The following is a 16,448-nucleotide window of genomic DNA, read 5'->3' as shown; positions in this document are numbered from 1 at the left end:
CCAGAGCTGGATGGGGCGCTAAGATCCTGACCCAACCTTCCACGGCCCCGGGCTGACACCTCTCGACTCCGACTTGCCCACAAGCCCTCATTCGATTCGTCGAGCCAGCAAAGTGACCCAGCCCCGCAGCGCGACTTCCCCCCGGTGACCCCTCGGCGGACACGGCGCTAAGCGACCGAGGCGCGAGGAGGCACACCCACAGCCTCACCGCCCAGCCCCACGTGACGCCGCAACGTCACTTCCGCCTCACACCCTCCGCTTCACAGAGCGCTTCCGGTGGCGCGCTTCCTCAGTAACGGATTTGGGGTTGCTGCACGGCGAGCCCGGCGTGGAGGCTCCTGAGCGGCCCTGCAGGCTGGGGAGGCTCCGGTGGGGCTGGAGAAGGAGGGCTGCGGTTCCCGTGTCCGTCCTGTGACGGAGGGGGCCGGGCCCGTCCCGCCCGGTGGCCTCGCTGAGGGACGGGGTGCGAGGAGCCCCCCCCCGCTTCAGCGCCCTGCGAAGCAGTAGTGCTTGAGGGAGCGGGACACGAAGCAAAGGGCGCTGCGCTGAGCCGCCTGTTAACGCTTGAGCTGGCTTATAGGACCACGAGTGGAGGAAAGGAACGGGGTAGCCTCGTCCCAGGGGGAGAAGAGAACGGGGTAACCTCGTCCCAGGGAGAGGAAAGGAACGGAGTAGCTTCCTCCCGGGTAGGGGGGAAAGGCACGATGTTGCCTCCTCCTGGTGGGGGAGGAACGGTGTAGCCACAGCACGGAAGTTTGTTTATTGTGATAGCCTCAAGCAAGTACTTAATCATAATGTCTTAACTTCTTTGTGCAGCTGGGCTCGGTGGAACTGGGTAACGTCACAAAATGTCAACTCCCCCCCTGGCCGGGGCGGGCATGCCGCCCGGTGCTTTCTCAGGGACACAGGCACAAGCAGCTAGGGAGGTAAACACGGCTTCTCTCTGTCGAATTGGCCAAGAGACCGTGCAGGACATCGTATTCCGAACCATGGAAATCTTCCAATTACTGAGGAACATGCAGGTGAGACATAACTTTTTATAGTCCTCATCTTCCCATGTTTTTACCACCAGCTGTCAGTATTTGTAGGTGCAGGACGTAACTTAGGACTTCTAAATACAAAACTCAAACAAACTGCTTTGAGAAAGGAAGTTGATTGACGAAGTGAGTACTACTCATATATTTGTTTACTCCTGTACATTAAGTGAAGGTGGAAAACATTCAAAAATGCTGAATTGTTATCACCCCTGCAATAAATGGCATAAATTCTAAATACATGTAATATCTGTGGTTTCGTTCATGAATAGTATAGTCTGTTTATATGCTTGTTACATTTCCTATTTTTTGATAACATCTGGGGAGTAATTTTAGAGGAATTTTCATTGATTTTTTTTTTTTAATATTTTCCACCTAGAACTTTGTGACATTCTTTTTGTTATTAAAGTGGAAATTATCCTTATTTGTAACTACTTATTGAGAAAATGTACAGACTCTTGTTTTGTTGCTCTGTTGAGAGCAAAAGATAATCTCTCCCATTCCCTTTGTGGTTTGTTGACACTACGAGTTTCCTTGTGTAATTATCTCGCTTATAGGTATATGTACTTGAGAGTTTTGGTAACTTGGAGTTCATTTTGATTGCATTTTTAAATTGTGACCTGTGTTTGAGAAACAAAGTCTCACAGTGTAATGCTCGTAACAGATAACAATAGTGTCATGCTAAAGCATTTTGAAGACACTCACTGGAGAGTTACAGAGACACTGAAAATGACAAAAACATAGAATGCTTGAAGCTGTATGACAGCAGTGATTTGGTGGATAAAATACATAATTTTGCTAGTAAAGAATGTAGAAATTTCTGTGATTTCTGCGAGTATAATGTGATTATCATATTTTAAAATATACACACACACCCCCCCGATTTATTTTAGGGTTTTTTTAGTTCCTGTGACAGAAACTGTAATGTAATATTTGTAACGGTTTGGGGTTTTGGTTCTCTAAGTTACCGAATGGTGTCACTTATCATACTGGAACGTATCAAGACAGACTGGGAAAGCTGCAGGAACATCTCCGTCAGCTATCGATACTCTTCAGAAAACTGAGACTAGTCTATGACAAATGCAATGAAAACTGTGCTGGGCTCGATCCTATTCCCATAGAAGTAAGTATCTTTATTCATATAAGTAAGTACAAATCAGAATAACCGCTCTCTGCTTAGTATATCATCCATTGTGAGATCCAAGAAGCTAATAATAAAAAAGTTTTAAGAGAGACTGGAATTGCTTAGTGGACTGAATTCTGTTTATTTGGAGGTGGTTGAAAGATTATGAGGTTTTCACATGAACATCAATTCTTACCACTTGGGAGGGATCCAATTTTGAAATTAAAATTTACTTAAAATTTTAGCCTTTTTGCTCAGGCTTCTTGTTACATTCACCAGTTTGTTTCCCCCGGGTGAAAAAAAAAAGGATCAGGGAAAGTTTTTTTTTTTAAAGGGGTTGTTTTAGTGAGAAAAAACTGCTTTAAACCATTCCCTACCAGTCTGGCTCTCTGAGTAATAAGCATTATTCCCTAGTGCTGGCCATCAGTCTGTGCCTCCACAGTCCCCAGCTACCCTTAACCTGCTGAGCCAATCTGAACCAAATCTGAATGTACACTGGTGATAGAAAAGTGAATAGTGTAAGACTTAGAGGAAGGAGGATTGGCCAGAGCTTTTCCTATTAATTTTTCCTCATGAATTGCATTGTTTCTAATTCCTAGTAATACTCTTAAAAACTGTTTTGTGTTATGATTTGAGTTACTACAGCATTATTAAAGAACCGTGAAGTTCTTTAATTACTGGACTACCTTTGGATTCTGAGGCAACTCTATTAAGGGAGTTCTGGTTGTCCACTGAGTTTTTAGTAATTTAAGCATGTTGTTTTATAATTGAGTCTCTTCACTGAACAGGAACAAAGAAATGAGGGACTCCGTTCTGTATAGTCCATTCCAGACTACTGATCTATTTCTGTCAAGCAGTTACTGCCACGTATTTCAGAGAAGGGTATTCAGAAACTTTACAGCAAGCAATGGAGTAAGATAACTTTCCCATTAAAAAAATAAAACTTTTTTTACGTGGTTTGTTAGATTTGGTGGTTTGGTTATTTTTTTCATTTTCCCATTTTTTTCCTGTTACCAGGATGAAAAAAAAAATCCAATTCACAATGCTGCTGGATGCTGCTGCATGCTTTGTAACATTACAAACCTAAGTAACAAGTTGATATGCATTCAATGAGCAGCCTGCTCTCAGACTTTTAAACTAATGTCTTCTTGCTCATTTGCATCGATTACAAGGCTTCCCTTTATCTATAGTGGTAATCTTTGGACAAAATAGTAGTACTTTATTTATCTCCTGATTTTCTTTCCTTTTTTATTTATTTTTTCCTTTTTTTTGAGCTGATGTTTCTTGCCTTCACAGCAACTTATTCCATATGTTGAAGAAGATGGCTCTAAGCATGATGATCGCGGTGCTGCAAGTCAGCTTCGTTTTGCTAGTGAAGAGAGAAGGGAAATCATGGAAGTAAATAAGGTAACAAAGTTGAAATTAATTTGTATAAAACTGTCACTTTGTCATTACAAAGCTTACATTTCTAGCTTGCTGTACTAAAGCAGCATGTGTGATGGCTACCGTCAGATTTGGTAAAAAATACTTCTTGCGTGGAACTATTTCAGACTTGCCTTTTAGCAAGCAATTTTTTTAGCTGTCTCTCTAGCTGTAGAGGTTGTTTCCTGGCAGTTTTAGCTTGTGCCTCTTTTTAAACTGTTATATATTCTTCTAAATGTATTATGTTTTATGCTTCACCCACTAAACATTGGCAGTAGAGATCTAGGTAAGGTGCCTGTTGAACTTAACTTCTCTTTAAACCTTAGGCACTAAAAGGATGGGTATTGCTCATCAGATGTGTAAATATTATCACAGTGATGTGAGTTGTTTAAGGATTTTCAGGGCTGCTTTCTGTATTTTGACAGTTTGGGAAAGACCATTCCTTTTGTTAAATGTGTCTTTTATTGAATCTTGACACATTCAGGAAGAATGTGCTGTATATACTGCACATTTTTAAAGATGCTGTATAACAGCATTAAAGATGCTGTTAAATTTTCAGTTTGAGTGGCATTATGCAGTTGAGTACGATTACTAAATATGGATTCAAATCTAAAAATAAATATGTAGTAAATGCTAATGTAATATGAGATTAAAAATATGTAGGTTTCCCAGAGCACAATTTTGAACATTGTTTCTTCAGTCTGTGAAGTACAAAGATAGAATTAATTAAATACTTCTGTAGCTGTAATAGCTGTAAATGTTTAGTAAAAAGGCAGCATAATCTACAAAAATAACCCAAAAAAGGAAATAAATGAGTGATATACTTCTTTATGGAGAGAATAATTGGTGGATTTTCAACTTTTGAAATAATTCTGATATTTCAATTTGTCTTCAACAATTAGAGATGTATCAAAATTTTCATAACCCATTTATGTAGAAAAATACAGTTGTCAGCTGTCCTGTTGTATTCTTTCTGTTCAGTGCTGATGTAGCAGAATTGCATGTATTGTATTGTATGTAATGTTGTACTGTGAATCTATGCACGTTTGCAGTCTTTGAAGTTTTAATAAGCGTAAGTGTCCATAGTTGCTTTCTTTGATGGTTTTATGACGTGGTTTTGCCCTTGTTGTTCTACTTGTATGCTAATATGTTTTTAAACCTCCTTGGTGTGATCTTGTGAGAAGAATTTCGTGAATGTTTATCATGAGTTCTAAACCTTAAAAAGGTTTTAGACATTACAGGACCATTGGTAGCAAACTGATAATTAAGAACGTATGCAAACATTCACTTAGATCTGCTCTGACATCCTGTATTTACACTTAAATGCCTAGATCTGATTTCCAGATTTTCCACAGTAAATCTTCAGAAGATAGTTGAACTTCCTTTATTTAGCATTTTTGTGGACAAATATTTACTAACTGCTGCAAAAACAATGTAAGCTTCTTAATTTTGAAAGCACACTGAATTTTGTCTTTTGTGTTTATGAAAATGCTGTGACAGAGAAACCAGCATGACTGGTTTTTTCTGTCTTTTTCTCCCTTCAGCTGGTTGTCCTGCTTCACCTAATCCCTTTTGCTGCAATAGGAATTATCTTTTCAGTCTAACATGTTACTGATAATATAAAAAAGCATTATTGTAATTACCCAATACTTTGACACTATTGAGACATTTGAGTTCTTAGACTATTCACGGGTCTCTTAATTTTGCCCTTCTTCCTGTCACTTCCCAACCAGTCTGATCTCTTTAGTGGCTCTATGTATGTGAGAGACTACCTTGTAGCATGGAGCACACCCAAACTAGTAGATCATAGAAACCTTGTGGATCATATATTCTCATACAAAAACATCCTTCCAGTACCCACTGGCTTGAAACGTATCACCTCTGCTCTGCTAGCACAGTTGTCTGGGAGGAGTCATCCTCAGTAGAAGAGGAGAGAGGCATTGTGTGTTTCCTATACTTATCACCTCACCCTTGGGGCAGAAGAACCTGCTGATGTAGCAGAGCTCCAAAGTACTGCAGTAGCTTTTGATGTCAGTTTACTCTATAATGACGTCTTTTGGTCTAATTTGTTTATTTACTCTGCTATATTAGACTTCTCATTTAGGTCAGAAGGTTTGATGCCCCTACCTTGCCTAAGAAGTACTTGTCCATTAATTTAAAGTGTAGATCAGTTTACAAGGTAATGAATTTCTGTCCCAGCAATTCAGTAATATTTAGCTAGTGTAGGCTTAAATAAAACCTATTAAGCTTAGAAACAAAAGGGATTTTTGCCAGCAGTTTCTAAGAGGAATGCACAATTATTAAAAAAAAACCCAAACTATTTATTGAGCACTGACTACCTCTACCTTTTGTACTAAACAGTTCTCTCCTGCGGTTCCAAAACTTTGTTTATTCCTTTTATCCGTATTTGCTTTCTGGGTTTGTAAATTGTTGAGGTGATTGAGTCTTCAAGAATAAATGGATTCACTGTTCCAGAATCACTTGAGCATTTGCACTGGTCTACTAATACAAGTCCTGATCCAGTTTTCATTGAACATAGGTACTATTTAAAACAATTGGAAGCTATTACCAAATTGTTCTCCCTTGTCTTCATATTTTTTGAGTCTTCAATGTTCTATCTACAAGCTTCTTACCTTGTAAGTACAGCGTCATGCATAATATTTCCAAGGTGTCAAGCTCACCTTGGGTCCATGGTCTTATATTTGACAGACTTAGAACAGAAAATACCAAATCACAGACTGAAAACACTAATTTGTGTTGCCACCTTATCAGCAGTTTTCTTTACTGCTTGTTTTTAGAAATGTAGCAAGTACAGCTTTGGGGTTTTGGATGCTGGTTTCAAATGAAGCACTTAGGAAAAAGCGTCACATAATTAGTAGTTTCGATACATTTGGGTGAAAATGAAATTATGTGAAATAGCACACTTCTGACTACGCTGAAAACTTGCGTAACTTCTAAACTATCTTTCATGCTATTTGCATGTATTTGTGTTTTTTCACTTGTAGAGTCCTTTTTCACCCCAAATATGAATGTGTACCAAGGAACACTTTAACAAGACAGGAAGAATTGTTTATTTGGACGCCTTCTTAGCAAATATGCACTAAAAGCAGTTCCATCCTGTTTTGGGTACCCAAACTGATTCTTTGCAGTGGTAGAATCAGAGGAATTTAGGCTCAATGAGAGGTCTGGCAACTCACTGAAACTCAACTCAAAGCAGGGCCAACTATCAAAGTTTGGTTGAGCTGATCAGGCTTGTATCCAGTAGCATTTTGAATATCTGTAAGGATGGAAATTCTACCCTTTCAGGGCCATTCTTAAGGGTTTGTCAGCTTTCACTATGAAAGTTTTCCTAATGTTATATTGGAATTTTCTTTGTTGTAACTCTTGTCCACTGCTGCTCATTCTTATGCTGCATACATTCAAGAAGAGTCCGGCTTTATCTTTTCTGTGATATTCATTAGGTTGCTGAAGATAGCATCACAATTCTGCCTTAGCCTTCCCTGCTTGCAGCAGAACAAATCTAACTCTTAATTGTCTTGGTGGCCTTCTACTAGACATTCTTCAGTATGCTAGTATTGAGCCCCAAACTGGACAATCATTCTTCAGAGCCATAAAGAGGAGAATAATTTTACTCGACCTGATCGGTACACTCTTGCTAATATACACACATTGTGCAGTATGCAGTTAGTGTTCATTGTTGCAAAAAGCTCCACTGCTGACTCATGTTCAACTTGTCACAAAGTTCAAAAAAAGACTTTTCTGCAGATCGGCTTTCTGTTCACTCCACCCTCTGCCTATGCTGTTGTATGAGATTGTGCAGTTTTCAGATGTAGGATGTTGCTTTAATTGAAGTTGCTGAGATAGGTGTTGGCCCGACCTTCCCCACCTGTCGAGATCCCTCTGAACTGGACATCCTACCACTGAGTGTATTGACCACTTCCCCGAGTTCGATGTTGTCCACGAATTTGATACTTTGATACAGTGATTAGGTCGTTAAGTGTGGGTAAGTCATTCATGAGGGTATTAAGAATATGGACCTTCATGTCAATCCTGAGAAATACCAAGACTGACCAGCTGCCAACGTCTTCTTAATACTGCCAATACAACATTTAGAATCCAGTAGTCTAGCCAGTTTTCCATCAGCTGTATAAACGACATCTCTTCAACTTAGCCACAAGGATACTTTGAGAGACTGTATCAAAAGCCTGACTAATATGAAAGTAAATAAAACCCTTGCTCTCCCCTTGGCCACACAGACAGTCATTTCTCAACAGAAGGCTGTCATGTTGATCAGGCACAACACCTCTGGTAAATCCAAGATGACTGATCCTGGTCATCTTGTTCTTGTGTCTGGACATGACTTGCAGAAGAATTTTCTGCGCGGTCTTTCTGGGGTCTGAGGTTAGGCTGAACGGCCTGTAGCTTCCATGTTTCTCTGCATCTCCCTCCTTGCATTTCTCAAAGATGAGTTGAGGTGTTTCCTTTTTTATCCAGACTCTTTTCTCTATCTCTGGTAGAAAATTATGTAGAGTGGTCTTGTTATCAGCCAGCTCTCTCAACACTCAGGTGCATTTTATTCCATATAGTGAAATATTTCCTTTTCAGTTTCATATAAAATGCAAAATTTTTCATGCAGTTTCCTATATCAAAATGATATCATGGTTTGAAAGTTGAGAAACATTCATAAACACAAAGCTTAAAGCTGTCCTTGCAATCCCAGTTGTCCCCTTTTGTCCTCATTTAAATGCGTGTTATACAACCGTTATTAGATTATCACGTTTGGTTCCTCTTCTTCCCTTCCCCCTCCCATCCCTTCTTGCTTTCATTTCTGGAAGTGTCCTTGAGCTAGTCTACTTCTGTTGCAGACTAGGCACTGCTTAGATTGAATCAGTGTTGTGATAAATAAGATTATAAGAATCCTGGTTTATGTATTGTGTAACTTGCATGAGGGTATTGAATAAGCAGGGAATTTGGGAATAAGAAGGAAGGATTTAATGCGAGTAGTAAATAATTGAATGTTGATCTCGAGAACTGGATTTTATTTCATGTGTCTGCCACAAAATGTCTGCAGTAGTTATTTTTCCTCTTGTAGTTGGTGATAGCTTTCCTTTGAATATGTGGGAAGCTGTTAAAATACAGAGGTTAGCGATGGACTTGAATCTTAGATGTGTCTGGGCAAAGTCAGTGGGCACTCCAGTTCTATCCATAATGTTCTTGTGGTTTAGTTTGCCATGAGGGCTGTACATATGTCTGATTTTCATGTTAAGAACAGGGATGTAACACTGAGGAGTGTGAAGGAGAAGCACCTTGGGTAATAGATAATTCCATTACATTACAAGCTACATAGCTGAGAGGGTACTCGGTAAATAAGACCTCAGACTTAAACATTGAATGATAAGTAATTGTTATGAAGCAACCATCCACTTATTTAATGAACACACTTACTCTGTGAACAACAGAGCAGTGAATACATGCAATTGCTGTCTGGTTCAATACACGAAAAGTATTGAGCACAGGCTGTCACCTGTGCCTCTGCTTGTTTCAGCAATGAGAGTTGTGCCTGCGGAAGGAACAGTTTTCTTTTCATCTATCAGGTGAGGAAGGAGGCAGAAAACCCAGTCTCTCATTTCCAGTACAATCAGAACACTTAGACCTGTGAATAGCGTCAGGAAAAGCTGTAGTTACTGAACAGTGAATGTGTTAATGTTTAATTGCACAGCAATTAGTGTATTAGTAATGAATAATTTTTATCCATTTGAAAAAAATACTATAAATAGATGTATATGTGAATTTATTGTGATGGGAAGTGGACTTTGGTATCAATTGAGTAGCCGTAGTTAGAACATCACCTGGCTGCTTTAAGAGAGTTTGCACAAAGTGTTGAGGCATTTTTACTATCATTTTTCTTCCCTGCTGCATGCATATAACATTGTAAATCTTTTGACTATAAAAGTGAAGGGAAAAAAAAGAGAGAGGATTTTTCCACCTCCTTACTGCAGAGCGTTCCTTAGGAAGGAGTCACTTTGAAAAAGAACAGTGTTAAATGGCAGGGCAGGCTGCACTTTCTACACAAACATTCTGTTTCATAGAATCACAGAATGATTTGAATTGGAAGGGACCTTAAAGATCATCAAATTCCAACCCCTCTGCTGTGGACAGGGATACCTCCCACTGGATCAGAAATTTCTTGAATTTGACTTACATGGAAAAGTAGGGGCCACTGTCTCCTTCCTAAGATTTTCAACAATCACTTCCTACAGCAGTTTTAATGGTCAAAAGGAGTAATACGCTCATGAAAAAGAAGATAATGCAAGTTCTCTCCATAGTAGAGTCATAATCAACAAAGTAAACATAATTGATTTAGTTCTGCTGAGATTTATGCAAGTAAAGGTACTACTGTTATTAATTTTTAATGCTTTATTGAGCTTAGCTGTAACTCTGTCCTGTACTGTTGTAGATCTTGAACAGAACAGGTAAAAACTAGCTGACACAGCATTCAAGAGCATGGTCGTCTTATATAAGATTTTCAATATGGAAACACCTCTTTGTTTGGTTGGTTGGTTTTTGTTTGTTTTTTTTTTTTTTTGATCTTAAGCAGAAGTGCCTGTATAACACAGGCAAGTATTTTGGATGTTTTTACAGGCATCCATGGGAACATAATCCTGCTCTTGCATAGTGTTTACACTATTGTCTTTGTCTAAGGACTTCTAACAAATTGATTGAGTGCAGAATAATGACTCATAGTGATGTTTAATTTTAAAATGTGAAAGATAGATGAGCTTAAGATGAGGAGAGAGATCGGAACACTGTGTGCAAAGGAAAGTTCTGATACATCTCTAATAGAAGGTTCTGCATTGATTTAGACAGCAATGATTTCAAACAAATTGAAAGTGAACCAAAAATGAGCTTAAGTAAAAAATTGTTGTGGTCGGAGTTGAAATCACTGTGTCCAACTGAACCCATACCTGTATGAAACAGGTTCTTTGTGGCATCTTCCTTGAAAGACAGATATTTTCTGGATGCGTGTTATCGTTCTCCTGCTTTGTTTCATTTCTGTGGGTTTTGTGCTTCTGTACTTGTTTTCATAAATAACCTTCCTGACCTAAGCCTACTAAGATCTTGTTGGCTGCTGGAAGGTGCAGTCTTTGCTAACTCCATTGTGCTGGCTGTAGTACTTGCAGCGTCTGTCAAAATGGATAGTTAATCCCATTGAAAATTAGTATCACCAGTGGAGTCTGCTTAGAATTCGTTTTCAGTCAGATCACTTTTCTGACAGAGACAACTAGCAGAAACATGCCTGTCAGATATAAGGTGAATTTAGGTCTCTCAAACTCATCATAAACTGTCTCATATAAGAAGTTTTCCAGTGCTATCTTAAAACAGATAAATTCAGAAGCTTTATCATGTATGTAGGATGAAGTACCTTTTCTTGTTGCATACACCTTTTAATCCTGAGAAGCAGTCCAGAGTTCAACTAAGTGATTTCAGTAGAAGGAGGAAAGAGTGGGAGACAGTTTGCAAGCAATCTGTTCAAATGAAAGTTTCTCATTGCTGTGGAAGCTTCGTACAGAATTTGCCTGTTTCCAAGAAGACCATTTCACCCATCTTTCCAAGGTTGGACCTAAGTGAGATGTTCTTACTGGCTTAGCAAAGTTTTAAACGCTGCCAGTAGTGCAGAACATACTAATTATGTACTTTGTGGTGTGAACCACTACTGGTCAAAGACTAGTAACAAAGATCACTATGTGCATTTCAATTTAGAGACCGTGGTCTCTGAAGTGGATTTCCCCCCTCTATATATTGTTTTTTTCAACCTAGGAATCCAGAGTGTTCCTCATCTTAGATGTTTCTTCTGTTTCTGGAAAAAGTAGAGTAGAAGAGCTAAGAAAATAGCTCTTCACTGAAGACAGGGATTTAAAATTATCTTCAGATAAATAAAGTAACATTTGTATACTACAGATGCTTTGAAAACAAATGAAATCCAATTTGAAGGTTCCCTTGCCTAGCATCAAGTAAAGATCAAGCAATTTAAAGTTTCATAACACTCACACAAGAAACAAAACAGTCTCACAGAATGAGTCTTTTGGGTGTAATTTATGTAAAGTTCATATGAGTGTACCTATGTAACAGTATTTAACAGTACAGTTAGACATGGATGGAGAGAGAACGCAATCTGCATATCAGAGGGTCATGTTCTTTCTTTCTGTGACCTGAATAACTATCACTGGCCCTTCAGCCTTTGTTTTTGTTGATGAAGACTTCGAATAACTGTGAAATGCCGTGCCCTCAGTACCAGCGAGGGACAGCTTGCATTAAACTGGTAGTTTTGAAGTAGCATTCATTGATTTCTTTAAGATTGAATGATGAGAATGGCAAACAGAAATATGATTAAAATGACACAGGAATGAACGTGCTTGATTATTTCATCCCTCTTGTGTTTTATTAAGCATCAAGATCTTCATAATATGAGCTTTTGTAGGGAGACACTTGCAATTCTGTCGTTTGGATGCTGTGGTAACTATGTGCTTCTCAGTTTCCACTCTTGTCCCTAGGAGCTGGATTTCTTTTGTGTATTGTGAGGTCTTAGACTAGCAAATATAAAAGAAAGAAGTGTTAGATAAATGCACATAGTTGCCTTTAAAATACTTTTTAATCTGCGAAATACTTGATTAGAAATTCCAAATTAGTGCACATGAACTGTCCTACATCTGTTTTTTGCATGTTTCTTTGGAGTCTGGAATTGAGCGTTGCCTCTGCTTCTAGGGAATTTGTTCACCAAAGCCTCTGTTCAGGAATATTTCCCTTCCCAAGTACTGTATTCCTCATGTAATCTAAGCCTAATTACCATATTACTTGAGACTTTTTCACAAGCCTGAGGTGAATAGACTTCCTTTTTTTCCTCTGGACTTTTTTTCCTAGTTGACCAGCTTAAAAACCAACTTAAAAATATCGGTAGGTTGTCCACAGGACAACTGTGGACAGTTCAGGAGACTGATTTTTCAGGATATTGCTTCTTTTTATGGTTGCTCCTGTTACTTTGGTGTTACTATTGATCCAGTTACCCTTTTAATGTATTGCTATTTGTGTAGTGCAAATAACAAAGTTATGTCAGAACTGAAACACTTAGATACTTTATGCTCTTTTGATGGTAGCAAGTCTTTCCTGTGCTTTCACTATACTTGGAATTCTGGACTTTCCTAATGAATAAATAGTTTGATCTGTAATGTTGGAAGGCTGACAACAAATTAGAATGAATTAATGACATAGGTTATTACTCACAATAGAGAGTAACTGTTCTGGACAGCTTTTATTTCAGCAGGAAAATAAATAAAACCCAACAAATAGTGTGTATTATTGTGAAACACGGAAGGTCTTAATGTGCTGATCTTTCTTCTGTAAAAACATAATTTTTAAGTTATGCACCCAACTAAAAGCAAGGTTGCTGGTTTTCTGTTCCTTCAGAAGCTTCTGCATTTTGCAAAAACAAATAACAGTTTTAAAGAATTCAGCGTGGTTGGGAAATATCCTTTTCAAGACAGGACTCCTTAGCACATCAAAGTTGACCTAAATAGTCTGAAGGGCTGGAAAACTTTGCTTGGCTTCATCCGCACCTTGTGCTTTATTGAAACTTCTACTGTTAATCCCTCATTTTTCTGTGCATCCAAGTTATACAATATATATTCACATTAATTTTATTCTTCCCTGAACTCTTTTAACCCAAATTACAAATTCTTTCTTCCTGCATAAGATGCTGCCTTTTGGACTTTATAAAGAGAGGACCAATCCTCACAAGCTTCCAGTTTTTAAAGGGATCAAGTGTTCTGATGAAAAGGCTGCTGTGAAAACAAACAACATTCCCCCTTTAGCAATGGTCCTTAACTTTTGAGGCTTTCTTGTATTTTCAGAGTGTGCTTTAAAGAGGATCATAAAATCGTACGTATTATCCCAGTAATATTGCTCACAGACAGCTGAGAAAAAGATTTACATAGCATTTCATAACACTGCAACTTCTGTTGAATTTCTCAGTGCCTTATTTGATCTGATTACAAAAAAAAGCTTACAGTTGACTCTTTCCACAGAAACTGAAACAGAAGAATCAGCAGCTGAAGCAGATTATGGATCAGTTACGGAATCTCATTTGGGACATAAATGCCATGTTGGCAATGCGGAACTGAACAAAGAAAATCAAACTTCGTAATTGCAAAAGATACAAATTTGTTTGAATATATTTAATTTCTTTCTAAGAAGTAATGGGTTTGCCTACAACCATATTGAAGTAATGTTTGAAAAGTCTTCAAGATTAAAATTTTTTTTTTAGTAACTTCAGTGGTGTTGGCTTTGTTTTTATAAAAGATTCATCCTACAGGTTTTACCTGAGTGCTTCATTTATACTGAATGTAACTTGGTAACTTATAGGGATAATTTAGATTGCTATGCAAATGGATATTTTTTATAAAGGAAGTGGGTTTGTTTTTTTTTTTATAATACAGTTAATACTGCTTTAAAAACATGCTTTTTCATACCATTCTGCAGTGCAAACCACCTCCACAGTTGAGAAAAGTTGCAATACAGAAGAGTTACTCTAGTAAGCTACAGGACCAAAATCAGCTATTACAATTCAATATGTTTCCCCATTGTGGGAACTAGAATGCCATGTAAGTTCATCTTATTCCATAGCCTTTCACTGGGTATGTGTTATATCAGATAAATTGAAGCAAAATTAAGAGCTGTGTGAAATTACCCCTATATTCTTATGGATATAATTTAATCTTTTTAAGTGAATATATATGTATATCCTCAACGTTAACATGGAGTTACTAAAGTAGATACAATTTCTTGATTACTGCTCAGCTGTTGTGTGGAGTAGTATTCATATAGCATTATGTATGGTCGAAATGCTCTAGTTTTGTTTACCAGAATGCACCGAATAAATGCCTCATTAATCATTCCCTTATGACTGCCAGTCCTAGAAAACTTTGGAGTATATGAGCAGCTCATCGTTTTGAGTTAATCATCAACCCAGGTCTTTGTTTGTTCTGCCTCCGATATCCTTCACAATTTTCATTAGCCCTGAAAATATTCTTCATAGTTTTCCTTATCTGCAGATTCTGCCAGTGGACTCTGTGTCTCTTTTTCCAGATCAAAGAATGTGTAAAACAATACTGTTTCAGTACAAATCCGTAGGGCACTCTACTGTTAATATTTGTCAAGTTGAAAACTGACCATCCTCATTATTTGCTTTGTGTGTACTACTTTTAACTCTCATTCCATGCCCAGTCAGATTCCTTAAGTTTTGTGTGGAATATTTCTGGAGAACCTTCTGAAGAGCCCAGTTAAATGGTATATTTATAAAGATATCCCTTCTACAGTGTGGAGTTTTGATACTGAATTCTGATTGATTTCAGATGCATGATTTTGAAAATGTTATACTGATTTGTTCTTCTTTCAGTCTTTTGGGTTTCATTGTTTCTAATAATTTCAACCGATTTATCTACACCTTGAGGTAAAAATCTCTGGTTTATAATAGATCTGATCACACCTGATTAATGATATATGACTTGCCCGTGAAATTAGGTATAATGTAGTTGTCTTTACTTTCTCCTTTTGGAGGCTTTAAATCTAACAGATGAATGGATGCCCAGTCTTATAATTGCAAATAAACGGAGTTAGAAAATGTTACTTCTGATTAGTTTACCTGGTATTGAAAGTTTTATGTAACTATGACAATACCTAGATGTGAACAGATGTCAAACCACCTTACAAAATAAGCTTACTTTCCTTTCTACCCTACTACAAAGCGAAGAGTGGATAACTCACTCAGTGCCAAAGCTCCCAGCAGAACTGTTTGTTCCTTGTTTAGGTTGACAGCTGTGGTAGACTTGGATGTCAAGATTATTGGTTGATTTCTGCAGCTGAGAGTGACATTCCCAGTTTATATCATAAAGCAAAACAGATGAAAATTTTGAAGAAATATTTTGAAAAGGAGATGAAGACTTCAAGTAGAGGTTTTGTTTTGTAGTTTTAAGATGCAGGTGCATTTTTGTATTTGCAAGGTGTAGTGGTGGCTTTCTGTTTAGAGTATGCGTAAGCACACATCCAGCCTAAAAGAAATACTTGAAGTGGATTTTGAAGTGGCACCAACATCTTAAATGTGAGTATAAAATTCCCAATACTTCGTATTTTGTTCAGTTTTTGGAACAGTCATGGAAAAATTGAGATTAATCTACAATTTGCTGCATGTCTGCTATCTTTTATTCTTACTAAATATCTTTAAAGTTTATTGACTTTTTCATTACATATAAACTATGCAGAAGTAACCTAAACTGTAAAGAAGAGTGCAAATATTGCAAGTAGATAATCTGTCCAATACAATATTTAGGTTACTCTGTGCAGCTGCTAGCAGTAGCCACTACAATTTTTCATCTGTGTGAGAGGAGAAAACATTTTAAACCACTACCAGAATAGATAGAGCAGCAGCTAAATTGCAAAGTGCAGAAATTGACAGAATTGTAAATTATCACAGTAAATACTGTCAAAACAGGAATTTTGCAAGGTTTTGGACCAAAACCATACACTTTGACTTACACAGATGAAAGTAAGGGTAGTGAACATAATTCATATGCTGCTGCATCCATGAATAAGTATAGGATTTGGCTGAGAAGATGACAGTTTTAAGAAAAGTGGAAATTCCTCAGCTGTGAAACACTTCTAAAGGAATTACTGGGCATCAACATGTACTGAAATTTAATACTTTAGTTAATGCTAACTGAACTTTGACCGCTGGTTAATGAAATGGCACCAAATGAAGGATTTACAAATAGCAGCAAAGCAATACCAACACAGATATTTCAATGTTTTGTTTATGTATC

The 16,448-nt window shown here is 37.8% G+C and overlaps 1 protein-coding gene across 4 annotated transcripts; it reads left to right on the top strand.

The window, feature by feature from the left end:
* The first annotated feature begins 239 nt into the window (after nt 1-239).
* MED30 (mediator complex subunit 30) lies at nt 240-13,900 on the top strand. 4 transcript variants are annotated; one of them, XM_054059609.1, is made up of 5 exons: nt 240-369; nt 817-1,022; nt 1,999-2,157; nt 3,454-3,564; nt 13,659-13,900. In XM_054059609.1, exons 2-5 carry the CDS (start codon nt 849-851, stop codon nt 13,752-13,754), a joined length of 540 nt encoding a protein of 179 aa, XP_053915584.1. In that variant the 5' UTR covers nt 240-369; nt 817-848; the 3' UTR covers nt 13,755-13,900. The 4 variants fall into 4 exon arrangements, with proteins under 4 accessions (XP_053915584.1, XP_053915583.1, XP_053915581.1 ...); XM_054059608.1 differs by having other exon boundaries at nt 256-463; XM_054059606.1 differs by having other exon boundaries at nt 256-606.
* The last annotated feature ends 2,548 nt before the right edge of the window (nt 13,901-16,448 follow it).

The sequence above is a fragment of the Cuculus canorus genome, chromosome 2 (assembly GCF_017976375.1).
Source record: "Cuculus canorus isolate bCucCan1 chromosome 2, bCucCan1.pri, whole genome shotgun sequence".
Classification (NCBI taxonomy): Eukaryota; Metazoa; Chordata; class Aves; order Cuculiformes; family Cuculidae; genus Cuculus; species Cuculus canorus.
The sequence above is the reverse complement of the archived record's forward strand: the minus strand, read 5'-3'. Positions and strand labels throughout refer to the sequence as shown.